The following is a 20,180-nucleotide window of genomic DNA, read 5'->3' as shown; positions in this document are numbered from 1 at the left end:
GCAAAATAATTATCCGCGAACGGATAAGCCACCGCCAGGCGTCTCTGCGGCTGGTATCTTTTGCCAGGTTGTTCCCACGCCTCCTCTAAATGGTCCACCAACTGACCCGAAAGAGGAAAGACTGTGGCATCGCCCTTCACATCTTTGAAAAAGGCATACTTAGATTTAGCCGCTGGGGGAACTTCGTCCTCAATCACCAAGGCTGTGCGGACCGCCCGAATAAGTCCAGGAATATATACTATGGACTTAGCATCAGCGTCCTTAGTATGGAAAGGTTCCTGATCGTAAGGATCCAGAATCTCCCCATCATCAGACGTCCCTTCGTCATCCTCATAAGGAGCGGACAGAGACGCCACCGGCCTTTTATGAGGCCGCATCACAGACTCCCCTTGCAATACATCCGACAAGTGCTGTAAAGAACTCGTCAGGGAGTTAACCCACGCTGGCTCCTGAGAACCCGGGAGCGGGGAAATAGGGAGACTGTGGGGTACCACCAATTGTCGTGGGAACCCCTGCATGGGTGACGACACCACAGACTGCGGGGACAAACCCATCGGAGTAAACGCGGGCTGCGGAGCTAACTGGCCCACTAAAGCTGTTAACGCCTGAGCGAAACAAGCCCAGGGCGGCTCCTGTACCGGTGCTGTAACCGTAATAGGCCGCGCCATGGACAACACTGCCGGCAAAGGCCCTCCGCGCTACCCTCCCCCTCCGCTAACGGTACTTTGCACGTGGTACACTGTAGCCGGAGGGGAAAATCACTTTCAGACATGATGGCACCACGTATGTGACCTCTCTCACCAATTAAGTATTAAATAGGCGAGAGACCACCCTGCAGCACCGCACCGCAAGGGCTTTAGCAGAAAGAACAGGGACAGTAATAAAGCTGACAGTTTAGTGAAGATAGTTACAGGCAGCGCTAGCACAGTCACATACAATGCAGAGAAATAACAATTCCTGCACTAACAGCGCTGATCACTCAACTACACAGACACAGGGCCTGGTAGGACACAGCGCTGCATACACAGACCTGACCCACAGCGGAGGAGAGGTATGCGGGGGGACCCAGACCACGATGCTTCCTTCCAGACTTCCAGCAGCGTTCACCATGCGTTGCAGAGAAGATGGCCGCCGAGGAGCAGAGAGAAGCTGGCCTGGGGGAGGAGCGCTGACACAGGACCAGTCAGCACAGTGCAGAGAGGGCTGTGTGCAGCGGGGGAGGCGCCGGCTGTGAGACAGGGAAGGCGCGCTCCCCTGGCATGCATTTAACCCCTGGGACGCCGCAGCGCTACCGCTCTGCTGCGGTCCGCTGTCCCAGGGGGTAGTGGAAGCGCAGGTTGGTCGCCTTGCTCCACGCTGCAGCCAGTCCCCAGGGAGCCCCCTGCCTGGGGACTTAGGACCATGTGATCAGCGGGGACCCACCGCGGGACCCCGCTGCTTACCTCTGTCCCCCTTGAATCCGGCCATGGTCCGGAGCATCTGGGGTCACCGCTAGCTGTGACCCCAGACGCCCACCAGCATCCCCGGATCAGTACCGGCGTTCTGGTACCGGCGGGGTGTAGGGAAGACAGCATGGACGTCAGGACTGACTGTCCATGCTGTTCATCCAGATGTGCAGCCACAGCTGCATGAAGAAAAAGCTTCAGGGGCTCTTCTAGCCCCCACTCCAACAGGTGCACCCGACTCCGGCCGGGCACCAAACTAAACTGAGGTGCCTTGGCCTGGGGGCGGGGTATAGGAGGGGGACCTAGTGCATCCTGGGAGGCTGAAAGCTTAACTCTTTGGTGCCCTGCGACTGACGTCACACCTATACCCCAAGGTATCCTGTGGATACCCTATGGACCCTGAAGTAGAAACAACCTTATCATACATGGCAAGCTTCTGTGTCTCAAGCACAGTAAGGTGGGTCTACTGTAGCAGAGCAATATCGACCTTTAATTTTTTAATATAAGTGAGAACTCTTTTACGCTTAATTGGTGGGTTAATTCCACAAACATACTTTAAGCTATGTAATGTTGTTATTCCACGTAAGATCCTATGGTGCTTATGTATTAATAATTGTGGCTAAAATGCAGCTGGAGGTGTCTGTAGGAAGCAGATACCTTCTTGCTGCATCTGCAACCCTGAGGTCGCAGCCTGGGATCACCATCACAACCATCGGTTGGGATGATTGCCCCTTTTGGCTAGGCTGCGATAGCTGAAGCTTACTGTAGCCTGACTGGGTCCTGGCAGCTTGCGAGGCCAGAAAATCTGCATCCACTGACTCAGACCCTGGCCTCGTCCCTCCCGGAAAACAGTGGCGACCCACCCCCATTTCCGGGAATGCAGCCCAGGAATGCCCCCGCTGCCTCCCAACGGGCTGCGGCTGGGAGGTAATGCAAGCGGACTAGCAGATGGAGGGCTGCACATGCGCAGTACACAGTCCTCTAACAATCGGAGATGTTTGGTACATAGGGCAGAGATCGTAAATTCATAGTCCCCATTGATCTGCAGAGGTAATTAGCTAACTGCCGGAAATTTCTGTGAAATCGAATGCATTGTGCTATTAGCACATAGGAACAATTCAGAAAATGATACATAAACTGCAGTATGGTTCTTTGTTGACATGCCAAATTTCTAATTCATTTTACACTTTTTGAAGTACAGCTCTTCAAATGGCATTTTCCCTATGTAAACTTAAAATGGTAGAAAGCTATTTAACATAATACACCTTAATACTAATGTCCTTATGATAAATATGCATACACACAAATGCTACTCAGAATCCCCATATAAGATCAGACTTGGGGTTCTATTTATTATTATGCAGCGACAGAACAGATTTTCTGCTGCCACTTATCACAGTAATAATACTTCTAACATTCCCAATTAACAAAATATTGCCAGGGTAATTGTGTGATGTGCTCAGGTCCCTGCTGATACTGGTTAGCAGCAGTAAGAAAATACTCCTCACTGGCCATTCGTGGACCCTAAGTGCATGTGTGTTATGCATACTGATTACTACTTCCCAGGGCTGCCTCCAAGATTTTGCATGTGCTGCTCCCTACCTCTGGAATTATTATTATTATCCTTTATATGGCGCCACAAGTGTTCCGCAGCACCTTACATAGTACATTAAAAAAAAGGAACAACTTATAGTACACTACAATGCAGGACAAGGACATGGTTTATACACATTGCTGCATTAGCGATTATAACACATTTAAAATAAGCAGTAGGGCGTAAGCAACCAAGTGTAAGGAGCAAAGAGTAGATGAAAGTATAAGTAAGGAGAAGCACATGAGGGAAGAGGGCCCTGTTCGTGAGTTTACATTCTAGAGGGGAGATTTCTAAACATCTCTACCGCTCCCTATCAGACTGTCCACCTCTCTGCAAGACCCACTTCTTCATCAAAACCTTCTCATCCTAACACTTTGTACCATGGTCACTACCTACCACATATGTGTCACCCCTGTCTGTCTAACCCTACTCTTTAGAATGTAAGCTCTCACGAGCAGGACTCTCTTCCCCCATGTGCTTTTCTTGCCCTTACTATTAATTATGGAACCTAACCCTTGACTTCTGCCACCATACTACAATATTTGAGGGCTTGACCGATGTTGCACAAATGTTTATATACCATGTACTTGTCTTATACTGTAAGTCACTATTCTTTTGTTCTGCTCAATTGATTATGTTCTTTGTTAGACTTTGCGGAACCCTTGTGGAGCCATATAATATTGCATTATATAACAATACTATATGCAATATTTAAAAAGTATAAATGCATTTCAAATGAAGTCAGATGAAGAACAAAGGAGTTGCTAAATATGGTTTACAATGGGATTTTTTTTTATAAAATACAAAAAAAACAATTACATTGAAGACAGAATATACAGATATACGTTATTAAGGGTTCTATTCATAGAGAAATGAAAAGTCCTGTTTAGCTGAAAATAGGGCTTTTGACTGCTTTTGGCGATTCATATAGGGGGTTACCAAGGAGAAGGGTATTCCTTCTCCAATGGCACCCCTGCTCCATGGACTTTTGTATGGTGAGTGAGATTCAAAAATAAACTGTGTACAAGGTGTGAATAAAACATAAATGTATTCTGTGTTTAGATTTCGAAACATCGGATTAAAGGATTTTTATCTTTATGCTTTACAAGTCTGCTGAGTGCTACCTTCCCTGCATTCCTGCATCTGGGTGTCATGGCATGCTAGAGGGGCATCACAGCCAGTTATATTCTATATTTTGGGAGTGCCCGGCTTGCTGTGTATTGTGGTGAGAGGGGTTGTCTCTCACCTGAATTGTGGGATAAGCTCCCTCCAAGGGGAGGAAAAAAAGACCAGCACATTCTGCAGTTATAATAGAAGTTTGGAATTCCAAGTTTTCTGGACTGCACAGCTCAAAGTGGAGATATGGAACTCCTTGTTTTCCAGGTCCCCCAGAGCCAGCAGGAAGTCAGCAGCACTGGAAGGGTATAAAACTCACACACCTGTTGCTCATTGCTCCTGATGTTGGACAAACTGGCCAGGCGATAGACAACCCCTCTCACAACAGTATATACAGTACATATATATATATATCCTGAACCACTCATTAACTATGACATAATGTCCTGTGCCAAAATGTATTATCCATAAGATAAGTTTAATTTTGAAGTCCCTTTTGAGTGCCTTCTCTCTTTCTCTCTCTCTATATATATAATAGTTTTTATATCTTCAGCCCCAGTTCCTGAATCTATTTTGCCAGAATAATAGCTATACACACCTATACACACACACACGTTTTTGTGGGCACCCTGTTTTTCAAATGTAAGACAAACTTTTTTCTTTTTCCCAGGTGCTTATTAACTGATAGCCCTGGGTGTGGTCCTGTCTCTTTAAGCCAGGACCCACATTCATGTTTAAAATGTATGCAAGCTTGGGCCAAAGGTGGCAGACCAAGATCATTTATCTGAGAATCAGTGTAGGGACTGGCCAGATGGGAATGACCGTGAAGTGGTGGCCAGCTTAACAAATTATTGCAATATTTTGGAACCAACATTCCCTGTAGTCAAAGGAGTTGCAGTCTGAAAAGCATGTGAATGACGAGTTCGTATGATATTTTTTTTATATATATATATATATTTCACAGTTTAGCTGCCTTTTGTAAAGTCCATCTGGTTTCTGCGTTTCCCTTTCCATAGTGTCCTTAGTTCCTCTATATCTTTACCATACCACTCATGCAATTTGGAGAAACATGTTGTTCCAGGACATACTGTGCTTTGCACTGATTTTAAAGGTGTCACTGATGGAGATGTATTAATCCAATATGCACCATGTTGATGAAGGCGAAAAGGCGACTGAATATTCTGGAAATGTTTCTCCATGTTTGAATCTTCTGTGTGGGATGACTGTTTAACTATTTTTGAAGACCTGGAATTTTCCCGCCTCACTTTGGCAACAGAGCAACATTTAACTTTATGTTGGTTATTCTTCCTGCGTACAATGCTCTTTTGCATCAATTCCAGCCTTCTCTCTAGGTCTTTCACTACCAGTTTCATATAAGCAAAGTTAGCTCTGGTTAGAGCCTTCACCCAGCATTCCATCTCCTCTCCACTATCTGCTGCTAGGATGTAAGATTGGGAGCCAGCACCCTTAAATCTGACGGTGAAACAATATTTTTCAGTTGACTGACATAAATCCACAGTGCACCCTTCTAATATAACCATTCCTGAAGGCTCTCGGCTTTCCTGATCCTCAAAATAAAAGAGAAGGTTTCCTTTCAGGACAAACCATTGCTTTTTGTAGTTAGTGTGACACTCTCTTTTCTTGTAAAGGTATCCAGTGTGGTCTGCTGGAGAGTCACAGGTTGCATAATGCACCATATTTTTCTCATTTAGTTTCATGCTCAATGCTTGGAGAAAATAATCTGTGAAACAGAGAACAGCAACACAATTGAAAACCATAGTTAGGCCAGCCTTCAAAACGTAAAAGTTAGAAAGAAAAGTAATTTTCATTCAATAGTATTTTAATGTAAACAATGTACAAATATTATAATATAAAAATTGGGCCTATGTATCAAGCTTTTTTTTAATAAAATGATGTATAAACTGCAGTTTCTGCATAATTTTATGAATTGTAGCTAATTACTAATAGCACAATACAAGAGATTTTACAGAAATCTCCGGCAGAGTACTATTTAGCACTGCAGCTATTAGTCCCCATTATTATCAATGTGGACTACGATCTCAGACCTATGTACAGATGTGTCCACATACATGGCATGGCACGATTAGAAGGGCTGTTTAACACGCAAGGAGGCTAGATATATGAGGACTCATCTGTACCAAATTCCAAAAAGCACAGCTTGTTTGGCCCCAGTAGTTTACACCATCTTCCGACCTCTCTCCCACAGCCTCCAAGGTGTCAGCTTTCTCCGGAGAACGTGAAAGACTTCTACAATATACTGGGGATATAATTTGCAGGGACACCTCAACCATTGTCCCTAGGAGATCCCTTTTTACATAGTGGGTATATTTTCATTAAAAATGAAAATATCCACCCTTGATATGGAACCTTAATAAATGCAGCGCAGCTATTATTAATTCATAGGCCCTTAAAAGAAAATAAGGTGTGTGTGGGAGGAGACTTTTAGATTTACCTGTAACAGAGCTTGAGTGGGAAAACTCTAAATAAGTCTCTATACCACTTTAGTGTTCCTGCTAGGCTGTTTTAGCGGGGTGCCATGCCCTGCCTGATTTCAAAAGGGCAGAATGCCCTGCTAAAGTAACATGGCGGGTCCCGTCCCAATTCTGCGGCCCGTGGGTGGGAAAAATTGCGGTGCAGCGATCCCCGCCAGTGAATAGATATATTCACAGAGACAGAAGAGCTTGGGGGCAGCCCAGCATGTCCGTAAGTGCTGAGCACGCCACCAAGAGTGATGAAAAAGGGACACGTTTTAAAGACATGCCCCTTTTCTCGTAACCATGTCCCCTTGTCTGGCGCGCGCAAGAGTGCCCCTTTCTAGGTCTGGCGCCCTGCCTGGTGCCGGATCTTGCGTGAACACTACCCCTTGGCGGCACCCCATTAAAACAATATGGTGGGTGCCACTCCAGCCTGTGGGTAGCAGTGTCCCGCGGGTGGGAAAAATGCAATGCAGCGCTCACCGCCGGTGATCTATTCACAGAGACAGGAGAGCTTGGGGGCACAGAGACATCCCCAAGACTGATGAAGAGGGAGCGTGTCTTAAAGACACGCCCCTTTTGGGGGACGCACAGGAGTGCACCTTTCTGGATCCAGCACCCTGCCCGATGCTGGACCTAGCATGAACACTACCCCTTGAATTTGTAGGAAAACAAAAAACTCATAATTTGACTGTTTCAATGGTAGATGTATCACCCTTTTCTTCTAATAAACATGATTTCTTATCATCTTAATAAAAAAAATAAGAGATATGGTAAGAACTTACCCTTGTTATCTCTATTTCTACGAAGTCCATAGGGTTCCACAGGATACCTTGGGGTATAGGCGATGGCGGCAGACATCGGGCACCTCAGAGTTAATTTTGCAGCCTCCCAGGATGCACTGGGGTCCCTCTCCTATACCCCGCCCCTTAGCCAAGGCAAATCAGTTACGTAACAAGCCATAGGCTGGAGGAGGAGACCAAAGAGAACAAAGAGAGAGAAGAAAGTCTGGAACACACAAGAATCACATTCTCACCAGAAGAAGGAGACGGAACAACTGGTGACTAGAACAAAGCCCATCTGCAGTGCTGGTGCGACAGGGCGAGAGTCTTTTGGAACCCTATGGACTTCATAGAAATAGATAACAAGGGTAAGTACTTACCATATCTCATATTTTCTACTTTAGGGTCCATAGGGAATCCACAGGATATCTTGGCGATGTCCCAAGGCAGTATCCTTTAAGGGTGGGGATGCTCCTGTGCTGAAAGGAGAATCCGCCGCCCAAAGGAAGCTTCCTGAGAGGCAATGGTATCAAATACATAATACCTCACATAAGATATGGACAGAAGACCACGTGGCTGCCTTGCAAAGCTGAACAGCAGAGGCACCACAACGAGCTGCCCACGAAGGACCCACAGACCGAGTAGAATGAGCTTTAACAGAGGATGGTACAAGAAGGACCTCATGAATGTAAACCTCAGAAATTGCCATGCGAATCCACCCTGCCAAAGTCTGCTTAGTGGCAGGCCAACCCTTCTAACGGAAACCATAGAGGGCAAACAAAGAGTCCGACTTCCAAAATGAATTGGTACAGTCAACATAAATCCTCAGAGCACGTACCACATCCAAAGAGGCCACACCAGCTGTGGGGAATTAAAGGCTGGCACTATAATTTCCTCATTAATGTGGACACTAGATACCACCTTAGGTAGTAAACCAGGGCGAGTGCGAAGCACCTCCCTGCCCCTATGAAAAATCAGAAAGGGAGGGCGATATGAGAGAGCCCCCAAATCTGACACCCTTCTGACCGAAGCAATGGCCAGAAGAAACCCAGTCTTAGCTGTAAGCCATTTGAAATCCACTGAGCCCAGTGGTTCAAATGGTGGTCCTTGGAGAGCCCTCAGGACCACAGCTAAATCCCAAGGAGCCACTGGTGGAACAAGGGAGGCTGACTACAAAGTATACCTTGCATAAATGTGCGGACATCAGGGAGAGTAGCAATCCTACACTGACACCACCCTGACAGGGCAGAAACTTGCACCTTCAGGGAAGCAAGGCGAAGACCGTGATCTGAACCCGCCTGTAGGAAAGCCAAAACCCTGGATATCCCAAACACCTGAGGATCATAGCCTCTAGGGCGACACCATTCAAAGAATGTATGCCACACTCGGTAGTAAATTCTTGCAGAAGCAGGCTTCCGAGCTCTGAGCCTGGTGTTAACTACAGAGCTAGAAAAAACCCTGGACCTTAAAAGGGCTGTCTCAACAGCCACGCTGTCAAAGACAGACGATCCAGGTCCAGGTAATGGCAAAGACCTTGAGACAATAGGTCCAGACATTGAGGCAACAGCATCGGAGTGTCTATGGAGAGACTCCAAAGATCTGAGTACCAGTGACGTCTGGGCCACGCTGGAGCTATCAACAGGAGCATGCCTCCTTCTTGCTTGAACTTCCGAAGTACTCGAGGAAGAAGGGAGAACGGAGGGAAGAGGTACTCAAACTGGAAGGTCCTCCGGACCGACAAAGCGTCTACCAGAAGAACCTCCTCGTCTCTTGTTGTTGACCCGCACACAGTCAGGAGACCATGAGGTTTATCTCTGGAAGGCCCCACTTGTTCACTAGGAATTAAAACACCTCCTGGTGAAGAGACCATTCCCCTGAATGCATGTCCTGACGGCTGAGGAAGTCTGCTTCCAGTTGTAGACTCCTGGTATAAACACTGCCGAGATGGCTGGGAAATTGCCTTCCGCCCAAGCCAGAATGCGGGATACCTGTGTCAGGGCCGCCTGACTTCTGGTTCCTCCTTGGCAGTTTATGTAAGCCACTGTGGTGGCGTAGTCTGACTGGACTTGCACAGGATTTCCGTGAAGACCTAGTCTAGCTTGTTGAAGAGCTCTGAATACCACTCAAAGCACCTATATGTTGATTGGAAGAGCAGATTCTGCTGTCGGCCACCCTCCCTAAAGAAATGTGGACCTGTCACAGCCCCCCAACCTAGGAGACTGGTGTCCGTCGTCAGGAGGACCCAGTCCGAGATCCAAAAGGGGCATCCCATGTTGAGGTGGGACGTCTGTAGCCACCAGGCCAGAGACAGCCGTATCTCTGGAGAAAGCACCATTGTCAGTGTCTTTATCCGATGGGGCAACCCATTCCATCTGGAGAAGATCAACTTCTGCAGAGGTCTGGAGTGAAAACTGGGCATATTCTACCATGGTGAACTTCGACACCATGGATCCCAGTAACCTCATTGCCGAGTGAAGGGATACTCGGCGACTCTGAAGACAAATATGAATGTTTGCCTGTAACGCAGAGATCTTTTCCTCTGTCACAAAGATCCTTCGTTGTCTGTGAGGAACCACTTTCAGTTTATCAGCCAGCCGTGGTTTTGCGACACAGATATTCTCCGTTGCAAATGACCCTGAAGTGCCCCCATAGACCCTGCTAATAGCAGAAGGTCATCCAGATAGGGTAACAGGCGGACTCCCTGTATCCGCAGGTTTGCTGCCATAACTGCCATGACCTTGGTAAACACCCCAGGTGCCGTGGAAAAGCCAAAGAGCAGTACCTGAAACTGGAAATGTTGATTGACCACTACGAACCTGAGGAACCGCTGGTGAGCTAAAGCAACTGGGACATGCAGGTAGGCATTCTGGATGTCCAAGGACACCATAAAATCCCCAGGCTCCATAACCAATATGATGGAACGCAGGGTCTCCATCCTGAACCAAGGGACCCTCAAAGACTTGTTGAGAGACCTGAGGTTGAGAATAGGCCATTAGGACCCATTGGGTGTCAGAAAGGAGTTGGACGTAAAACCCCGTTCTTCTCAGAGGCAACGAAACAGGCACTATAACCCCGGCTTGGAGCATAGAGTGCCCTACTTTCTGGAATCCCAGGGCCTTGTCTTGAACTGACTGAAGGCCTGTGGTGAAAAACCGGCTGGGAGACCTGCGTAAGGAGAGGGCGTACCGTGAGAGACCACTTCTCCTACCCAAATGTCTGTAGTAGTCTGATACCAGCACTGGGCAAACTGAAGAAGGCGGCCTCCCGCCCTGGGGTCCCCCAGGGGGAGACCCGTCCCATCAGACTGTTCTCTGGACTTACCCTGAAGGAACTTGGGCCGATGACAGACATGCGGATTTAGCTGCTGCCAAAGTGCTCACAATTTTTTCCCAGATCAGGGCCAAAGAGGACCTTACCATTAAAGAGTAAGCATTCCAACCCTTTCTTGGAGTCTGCAACAGCTCTCCATGAGCGCCACCACAGGGAGCAGCGCGCTGCAACTGCTGCCGAGGAAATTCTAGAAGTGAGGAGACCTATAACCAAGGCTGCCACATTAACATATATGGATCCAAGGCCTGTTCCATTCTCCAGCTTAGCCATAGCTGGTCTGGAAGCCCCCCCCCCCTGTAAGGGAGTATATGGACTTCCAACAAAGTACCACTTTGCGATACGTAGCATTCGAGTGAACATAGGCAAGGTTGCATTACTCACTAGGCATGTAATGAACTACAGGAAATGGATAACCTGCAGCTAACATTCCTGTGATATCATTGACGAAGGGAATTCCGCAGAATAACCTTTACACATAAAAGTTTTGCGCCCGCGAAACCTCGTATTTGCGAAAAGGTCTCGCTTTGGCGAAAAAGTATCGCGCAGGCGAAGAGTGGCCGAAAGGGCGCAATATGCAGATTCCACCTAAAGCGTGCCCCATGTTGGCTTAAGGGAAATCCCTGCAAAGTGGACTGGAGGTAGTAGTCAGTCTCTGTATAAAGGTAGAGGGAGAGACACTACTGTGAACACTATGTGAACTACCAGGGAGGGAGAATTAGCTGTTTCTCCTCACGTACCTGTCCCGTACAGGTAGAGTGGAGCAGCAGGGTGTACGTCATACCTGCAGGCACAACCGCATGGTAATAGCACACAGCATGCACCGGGTATAATGCGACCACATAGCATATACATCATATATACTCATTATAGTAGTAAAACAAAATACTAGTCCTATCTGATGCTTGTCAAGCCTCAGGAACTTACTGCATAAATATGGCAGAGTGCAATACCAATTCTCACAAATACATATTTTATATAAATGTGAGAAACCCTCAGTGTTCACATCACCCTCCGCTAACAGTACTGAGCATGTGGTACATTTTAGGAGAGTAGGAGAATAATCACGTTCACTCTCAGACATGATGAGTGTAAATGCCTGCATTACAAGCACTATGATCAACTATGCAGACACAGAGCCTGGTAGGAAACAGTGCTACATATACTGACCTCAGCGGAGGAGAGGTATGCGGGGGACCCGGACCGCGATGCCCCCTATATCAGAATCCAGCAGCGTTCGCCACTTTTATATAATGGCTGCCGAGGAGCTAATAGGAGACAGGGCCGAGGAAGGAATGCTGCCACAGCCCGCCAGACCGCTATGGAAAGGCACTGTGCAGTGGGGGAGGCGCCGCCTGTGAGAAAGGGAAAGCACACACCCCTAGCATGCTATTAACCCCTGGGACGCTGGAGCATTTTCCATACTGCTGCAGCCCGCTGTCCCTGGTGGTCTAGTGGAAGCGGAGGATCAGTAGCTTGCTCCACGCGCAGCCTGTCCCCAGGGAGCCCCCTGCCTAGGGACAAATAAGACTGTGAATTGACGGTAACCCACCGTGGGTTCCCGCCGCTTACCTGAATCCCCGTAAATCCGGCCACAGTCTGGAATACCGGAGTTCCCGCTAGCTGAGACCCTGGTACCCGCCAGCATCCCCGGATCAGTACCGGCGTTCTGGCCCAGCGGGGTGAAGGAGCGGCAGCATAGACCTCTAATTAGCTTGTCCATGCTGCCCGCTCATATCATCGCAGCACAAGCTGCTGGAAGAAACTTCAGGGGCTGTCCAACAGCCCCCCTCTGAAGAGGTGATCCGACTCCAAGCCAGGCACCTACGAAACTGATTTGCCTTGGCTCGGGGGTGGGGTATATAAGTAGATATTTTGTGTCTAGAGGAACATTGTCAGTTTCTACCACCGGCCGGGGGCTGCAGGAAAGAGATCAGAAGATCCAGTGGCGGGCTGGGCCGGGGGGCAGGGTGCCATGTGCCCCCCGGGCCGCAGCGCCATGCGGGCCATGGGCCACGGGCAGTCTGTGTCTGGGGGGAGAGCACTACTGGGGGCACTACAAGGGGGGGACTACAACTGGGGGCACTACAAGGGGGGGACTACTACTGGGGGCACTACAAGGGGGGGACTACTACTGGGGGCACTGCATAGGGGGTCCACTACTGGGGGCACTGCATAGGGTGTATCAGTACTGGGGCCACAAGGGGCACTGCACAGGGGGGACCACTACTGGGGACACTATATAAGAAGCTAACTACTGGGGGCACAAGGGGGGACCTCTACTGGGGGCACTGCATAGGAGGATCACTACTGGTGGCCTGTATAAGGGGGTCCTCTCCTGGGGCACAGGGGGCACTACTACAGGGGGCTGCCCCATATCTTTATTTTTACTTTACATTAATTCCATATGGACCCGCCTCCTCCCTGGAACACTTGAGGGGGGGGGCGCATGCACGTGCTCCGTGCACCCTGGCTACACGCTACTCCTCTGCCAGAGCCACCTGCATGCATTTGACCCCCAGGCTAAAAGTTGCCAGCCAGCCCCTGAGAAGATCTCTCTCCTGCTTGTAAGCTTCCATAGGTTTAAAGCGATTTATATCATATGAAGATGGTGTAAACCAGGCATGTCAAACATGCGGCCTGAATAAACAATTTCTGCGGCCCCAGAGTGTGGGCTCATATATATATATATATAAATAAATAAAATATGCGGCCCACACCCCTGCCACGATGGGAGCACAGATCCAGCGGCAGCGTCTATGCGGGACAGCGAGGACTGGAGCAGTGCCCAGCGGCCGTCATGAAGAAAGGTAAGTACTACACAGACAGGTGAGTGGGGCGTGTTCTATTCTGGGAGGGGGCACAACATATGGGGCATTACTGGGGGCTCTGCATAAAGGGACATTATTGGGGGCACTACTGACAGTATTACTGGGGGCTCTGCATAAAGGGGCATTAATGGGGGCACAACTTAAGGGGCATTACTGGGGGTTCTGCATAAGGGGCATTACTGGGGGCTCTGCATAAGGGGCATTACTAGGGGCTCTGCATAAGGGGCAATACTAAGGACATTACTGGGGCACTAGGGCACTGCGTAAGGGGCATTGCATAATGGGCACAAATTCAGGGGGCATTGCAAAATGGGCTGTAATACAGGGTAGAATTGCATAAGGGGCACTACTACAGGGGGCAATGCATTGGTTTTTATTAATAATAAACCCTTCAAAAGTGCATATAAGACTTTTTTTTGTTGCGGCCCACACACTCGTAGATCTTGAATATTCGTCCGGTTGGTATTTTGAGTTTGACATGCCTGGTGTAAACTAAAGGGTCAAACTCCGAAAAAACTTTGCTTTTCAGGGTTTGGTACATAGAGGTCAGATACAAACCATAAAATTATGCAGAAATTGTAGTTTTTACATACTTTTATGAAGAAAAAAAAAAGAGTTAGAGACCTTTAAGTCCTATTAGGAGAAAAGTGATTTTATAAATATTAAATAACATTATTACTATGTATTGTTATTCCACGTAAGATGCTATGGTGCTTATGTATCAATAATTGTGGCATTGCCATGATTATTAAGGATCCATATCATAGGGGATAATTTCATCCTTAATTAAAATATCCCCATCTTGCACAAAGGGGAACTCGCAGGGATCGCAGTTGCCGTAACCGCTGTCCCTGCGAGTAAAGGGCCCGATTCAGACCCGCTCGCTAGGAAGCGTTCGCACGCAGGCTGCTGATGTTTGCATTGCGTGCATGTTTAGGCATCGCAGTGCACGTGCGCGAACCAGTCCGTGTGATCACCAGGTGATCGCCCCTTGTGCATGACGCCTCGCAAGTTTGAGTGACAGGATGAGGAGTTTGTAGGTTGACAGGGGTTGGTCGAAAGAAACGGGAGAGTGGTGGTGCGAACGCAGGCATGCCTGAGCGTCTCAACGCTGTTTTTAGAGAAGTGCACAATTAAGACGCAGCGTCATAGTACACGTCACTTGGCTGAATTTTACACTGAATCGCTCGCAGTGCTTGCGGTAGGGTATGGTCAACAACAAGTGTGCATCCGACGGTACTCGATGTTACCGATGGTTGCATACACTTCCTGGAGATGACGTGCATTAGTGGGTGTCTTAAGACAGGCTAGTGGGCGTCTAGTTACACACCACGATCGCACGCTAAGACATAGTGGGCATACTAATGCCTTGCCGTGCGATCGCGGGATTTGCATATGCTGGGTGCATGCGAACGCATCTAGCGAGCGGGTCTGAATCGAGCCCTAAGTCCCCAGCATTTTGTAGAAGTCTTTGACACAAGTGAAGGACTTCTTTGGGGGAGCTGACAATGCATATGCGCACAGTGGGCCTGATTCAGAGATGGACGGAATTGCAGAGCTGCGCACAAGCGTCCATCTAAATTGCAGCTGGAGGTGTCTGTAGGAAGCAGATACCTTCTTGCTGCATCTGCGACCCCGAGGTCCCAGCCTGGGATCACCATCACAACCATCACGACCATTGGTTGCGATGGTTGGCCCTTTTGGCTAGGCTGTGATAGCTGAAGCTTACCGCAGCCTGACTGGGTCCTACCAGCGTGCGAGGCCAGAAAATCTGCATCCACTGACACAGACCCTGGCCTCGTCCCTCCCGGAAAACAGGAACGCTGCCCAGGAATGCCCCTGCTCTGCCTCCAAACGGGCGGCGGCTGGGAGGTACTGCAAGCGGACTAGCAGATGGAGGGCTGCACATGCGCAGTACACAGTCCTCTAACAATCGGAGTTGTTTGGTACATAGGGCAGAGATCGTAAATTCATAGTCCCCATTGATCTGCAGAGGTAATTAGCTAACTGCCGGAAATTTCTGTGAAATCTAATGCATTGTGCTATTAGTACATAGGAACAATTCAGAAAATGATACATAAACTGCAGTATGGTTCTTTGTTGACATGCCAAATTTCTAATTCATTTTACACTTTTTGAAATACAGCTCTTCAAATGGCATTTTCCCTATGTAAACTTGAAATGGTAGAAAGCTATTTAACATAATACACCTTAATACTAATGTACTTATGATAAATATGCATACACACAAATGCTACTCAGAATCCCCATATAAGATCAGACTTGGGGTTCTATTTATTATTATGCAGCGACAGAACAGATTTTCTGCTGCCACTTATCACAGTAATAATACTTCTAACCTTTCAATTTAACAAAATATTGCCAGGGTAATTGTGTGATGTGCTCAGGTCCCTGCTGATACTGGTTAGCAGCAGTAAGAAAATACTCCTCACTGGCCATTCGTGGACCCTAAGTGCATGTGTGTTATGCATACTGATTACTACTTCCCACGGCCGCCTCCAAGATTTTGCATGTGCTGCTCCCTACCTCTGGAATTATTATTATTATCCTTTATATGGCGCTACAAGTTTTCCGCAGCATTTTACAAAGTACATTAAAAAAAAAAGGAACAACTCATAGTACACTACAATGCATACTTGCCGACATTCAGCTCCCTCCTTCCGGGAGGGGGCTGAATGTCAGCTTACAGCGGGGGGCGTGGCCGCACAGTAATGTTGTTGCGGGGGCGTGGCCAGTGCGGGCCGGGGTCGTGGCCGCGAGATCGCGTCATTGCGGCTCCGCCCCCTCTTCACAATGCCGGGGTCAACGGCATTGTAAAGCAAGGGGCGGGGCTACGATGGCGCGATTCAGCGCGAATCGCGTCACCGGGGCCCCCGCTGCGGGGGTCATGCTAGTAACTGTGCAAGGCGGGGGGGAAGGATGGCGGCTTGCGGGAGGCTTGCCTGCCTTCCCGGGGGGCCGGGAGCGGCACCCGATAATCGGGAGGCTCCCGGCCAAATCGTGAGGGTAGGCAAGCCTGCTACAATGCAGGACAAGGACATGGTTTATACACAGATTTTCTGCTGCCACTCATCACAGTAATACTTCTAACATTCCCATTTAACAAAAGATTGCCAGGGTAATTATGTGATGTGCTCACCTCCAGTGCTTAAAGTGGTCCTAGAGAAGTGGTGGAACTCACCACCCCCATCAGCACTTTTTTTAAAAAAGAGACAGTGTATGCCATAGGAGCGCAGCAAAAAGGGGGCGTGGTCTCAAACGAAAAAGGCGTGGTCACACAATAGTATTCAAATGACACCACACTGTAGCACAATCTTGATTCACCCCTGATTCACATTACACCTTATTCATGTATGACAAACAGCAGTGCCCCTTTTACACAATGCCCACAGTAGTAATTCCCTAATACACATAATGTCCACAATAGTAGTGTCCCTTATACAATGCCCACAGCAGTAATGCCCCTTATGCAATGCCCATTGGAGTGGTGCCCCTTATAGAGTGCCCGCTGTAGTAGTGCCCCTGTAGTGGTGCCCTTTATTCAGTGCCCCAGTAGTGGTGCCCCTTATGCAGTGCCCTCAGGAGTGGTGCCCCTGTAATAATGGCCACTGTAGTAGTTCCCCTAATAGTAATGCACCCAATAGTAATGCCCCCTGAGTAATGCCCCCAGTAGTTATGTCCCCTATAGCGAACCCGCTTACACAAAAAAGAAAACACAATACCTACCTTAAGCCCCGCTCCTGCGTCCGCTGCCTCCTGTCCGCCTGGCTGTTCCTCTGATCTATGGGAGAGACGTCATGACGTCTCTCCCATAGTGCACTGCACACTCGGGGAGCCGGAGTTCAGGATTAAGCTCCAACCTCCGGCTTCCACTGGTTCTGGGAGACCCGGATGCCCACTGGTAACAAAATCTCAGCAGGCGTCCAACAAATGGAGCCTCCCTGCGGCGCCGGGCTGAGGTGGGTCGGAGGAGGCGGAACTGGTTCAGTCGCCAAATAGAAGTGACGGAACGCATTTCTGACCCACTTTAACCCCTGCTCAACTCCCTGCTGGTACTGACTGGCAGCAGTAAGAAAATACTCCTCACTGGCCATTCGTGGACCATAAGTGCATGTGTGTTATGCATACTGATTACTACTTCCCACGACCACCTCCAAGATTTTGCATGTGCTGCTCCCTACCTCTGGAATTATTATTATCCTTTATATGGCGCACAAGTGTTCCGCAGCACCTTACAAAGTACATAAAAAAAAGGAACAACTTATAGTACAATACAATGCAGGACAAGGACATGGTTTATACACATTGCTGCATTAGCGATTATAACACATTTAAAATAAGCAGTAGGGCGTAAGCAACCAAGTGTAAGGAGTAAAGAGTAGATGAAAGTATAAGTAAGGAGAAGGCAGCACATGAGGGAAGAGGGCCCTGTTCGTGAGTTTACATTCTAGAGGGGAGATTTCTAAACATCTCTACCGCTCCCTATCAGACTGTCCACCTCTCTGCAAGACCCACTTCTTCATCAAAACCTTCTCATCTTAACACTTTGTACCATGGTCACTATTTACCACATACGTGTCACCCCTGTCTGTCTAACCCTACTCTTTAGAATGTAAGCTCGCACAAGCAGGGTCCTCTTTTCCATGTGCTTTTCTTGCCCTTACTCTTACTTATGGAACCTAACCCTTGACTTCTGCCACCATACTACAATATTTGAAGGACTGCTGTTGCACAAACGTTTATATACCATGTACTTGTCTTATACTGTAATGGTGCATACACACTGGGCGATTAAAGTGGACGACTGAACGATAACAATATCGTTATCGTTCAGTCGTCCACTTTATCGTCCAATTTTAACACAAAATCGATGAACGATAACTACAACACGCGTTCCCGCGAGTCGTTCGTCATCGTTCATCATGTACCATGCAGGCCAACCTGACGATGTCGTCAGGTTGCTGCATGTTATGGAATGGGGGAGAGAGCCCGGCGCTGAACGATATCGTTAATGATATCATTCAGCGGGTGTGCTCAATGTTATGAACGACATTGAGCACACCCTGCCAGGGACACACTAGACGATATCGCTCAGGGAGCATATCGTCTAGTGTTTACGCTCCTTAAGTCACTGTTCTTTTGTTCTGCTCAATTGATTATGTACTTTGTTAGATGTTGCGGAACCCTTGTGGTGCCATATAAATAGAGGATAATAATAATAATAATAATACTATATGCAATATTTAAAAAGTAAAAATGCATTTCAGATTAATTAAAAGTCAGATGTAGAACAAAGGAGTTACTACATATGGTCTACAAGGGGATTTTTTATACAATTCAAAAATAAACCAATTACACTTAAGACAGAATATACAGATACGCTATTAAGGGGTCTATTCATACAGCAGTGAAAAGTCCTGTTTAGCTGAAAACAGGGCTTTTCACTGCTTTCGGCGATTTATAGAGGGAATTACCATGGAGAAGGGTATTCCTTCCCAGCTGCATCCCTGCTCCATGAACTTTTGTATGGTGAGTGCGATTCCGTTCCTCTCCTGCGGTACAGATTCGCCATCTGAAGATTGCGTAATCTGTACCGCAAGGCGAACAGAGTAGGGAAGCTGCTGTCTGCCCGGCATCCGGCACTGGCTCCGCCCCCTTTTCCCAGCGTCCATTGCAGCAAGTCTGACATGACCTGCTGCTCTCGGACGCCGGCACATGCGCAGTGAGAAGCAGGCATAACGGGCTCCTGATAGGTCTGCATTCTCACTGCGCACAGGAGATCGTGGAGCGTCCAATGATGTCAGACAGGTAAGTATACATGAATGGCTACTAAACATCACTATATATCGCATCGATGTGATGCGATATATAGTGATGTTTATAGTGTGCAACTTCATGTTTTTTTATGAATAGACTCCATAAGGCCATAATAACAAGTGACTAAACACACATACGGTATACAGACAACCTATTCCTATCCTGTGTAAACATTGCTTAATAAGCAATCCCATACAAATTTATATTGCATTATGCACTACTTTGCATATATGGTATGCTTTAAGACTGATCTACAACCTTATTAAAGATACCATCTAATGATATACAATCATTGTTCATATTCTATCATTTGTTTATTTGACTGTGTTTATTAAAATAAGCTTGATTAAAGCGTAAGTGAAGTAAGTTAACATGTCGAGAACAGTAAGGTAAACAGGTACAATGCTGTACTCTGTGTCCAAAGTGTGTTGATAGGCCAATGAATCTCACCTGGCTGGTCCTGAACTTCTGGGTTCCTCCCGTTTGTTTTTCCTATATTAGATCCCTTGCTGTTGTTTCCAACAAGTTTGTTGAGGCTTTTCAGCTTCACTTATGAGGTGCATATAAATCCCGGAAACCGGAGCCATCCAGTAAAGCTGTAACACCAGCTTGTTCACTCCGGATCAAACTTTTCTGCTTTCGAATCCACGTTTTCCTGTTAGCTTCTGAAGATTTTTTTCATCCTTCTTTCCTGCCACGTTTTATGAGATTGAAATGTCCTGCTGACAAACACACCGCATACCTATATGAGA

The 20,180-nt window shown here is 47.7% G+C and overlaps 1 protein-coding gene across 1 annotated transcript; it reads right to left on the bottom strand.

Moving 5' to 3' along the window:
- Positions 1-3,884: 3,884 nt before the first annotated feature.
- PHETA2 (PH domain containing endocytic trafficking adaptor 2) lies at positions 3,885-19,952 on the bottom strand. The gene is made up of 2 exons (XM_088443871.1): positions 19,879-19,952; positions 3,885-5,896 (listed from the first exon to the last, which is right to left on the bottom strand). Exon 2 carries the CDS (start codon positions 5,871-5,873, stop codon positions 5,121-5,123), a length of 753 nt encoding a protein of 250 aa, XP_088299997.1. The 5' UTR covers positions 5,874-5,896; positions 19,879-19,952; the 3' UTR covers positions 3,885-5,120.
- Between the last annotated feature and the right edge of the window lie 228 nt (positions 19,953-20,180).

Source organism: Taudactylus pleione, unplaced genomic scaffold (assembly GCF_031769625.1).
Source record: "Taudactylus pleione unplaced genomic scaffold, aTauple2 ptg000336l, whole genome shotgun sequence".
Taxonomy (NCBI): Eukaryota; Metazoa; Chordata; class Amphibia; order Anura; family Myobatrachidae; genus Taudactylus; species Taudactylus pleione.
This window is presented reverse-complemented; position numbering and strand designations above follow the sequence as displayed.

Coding starts and splice junctions, on each gene's coding strand:
- PHETA2 (XM_088443871.1), bottom strand. CDS start 5,873: ATGAAACTAAATGAGAAAAATATGGTGCATTATGCAACCTGTGACTCT.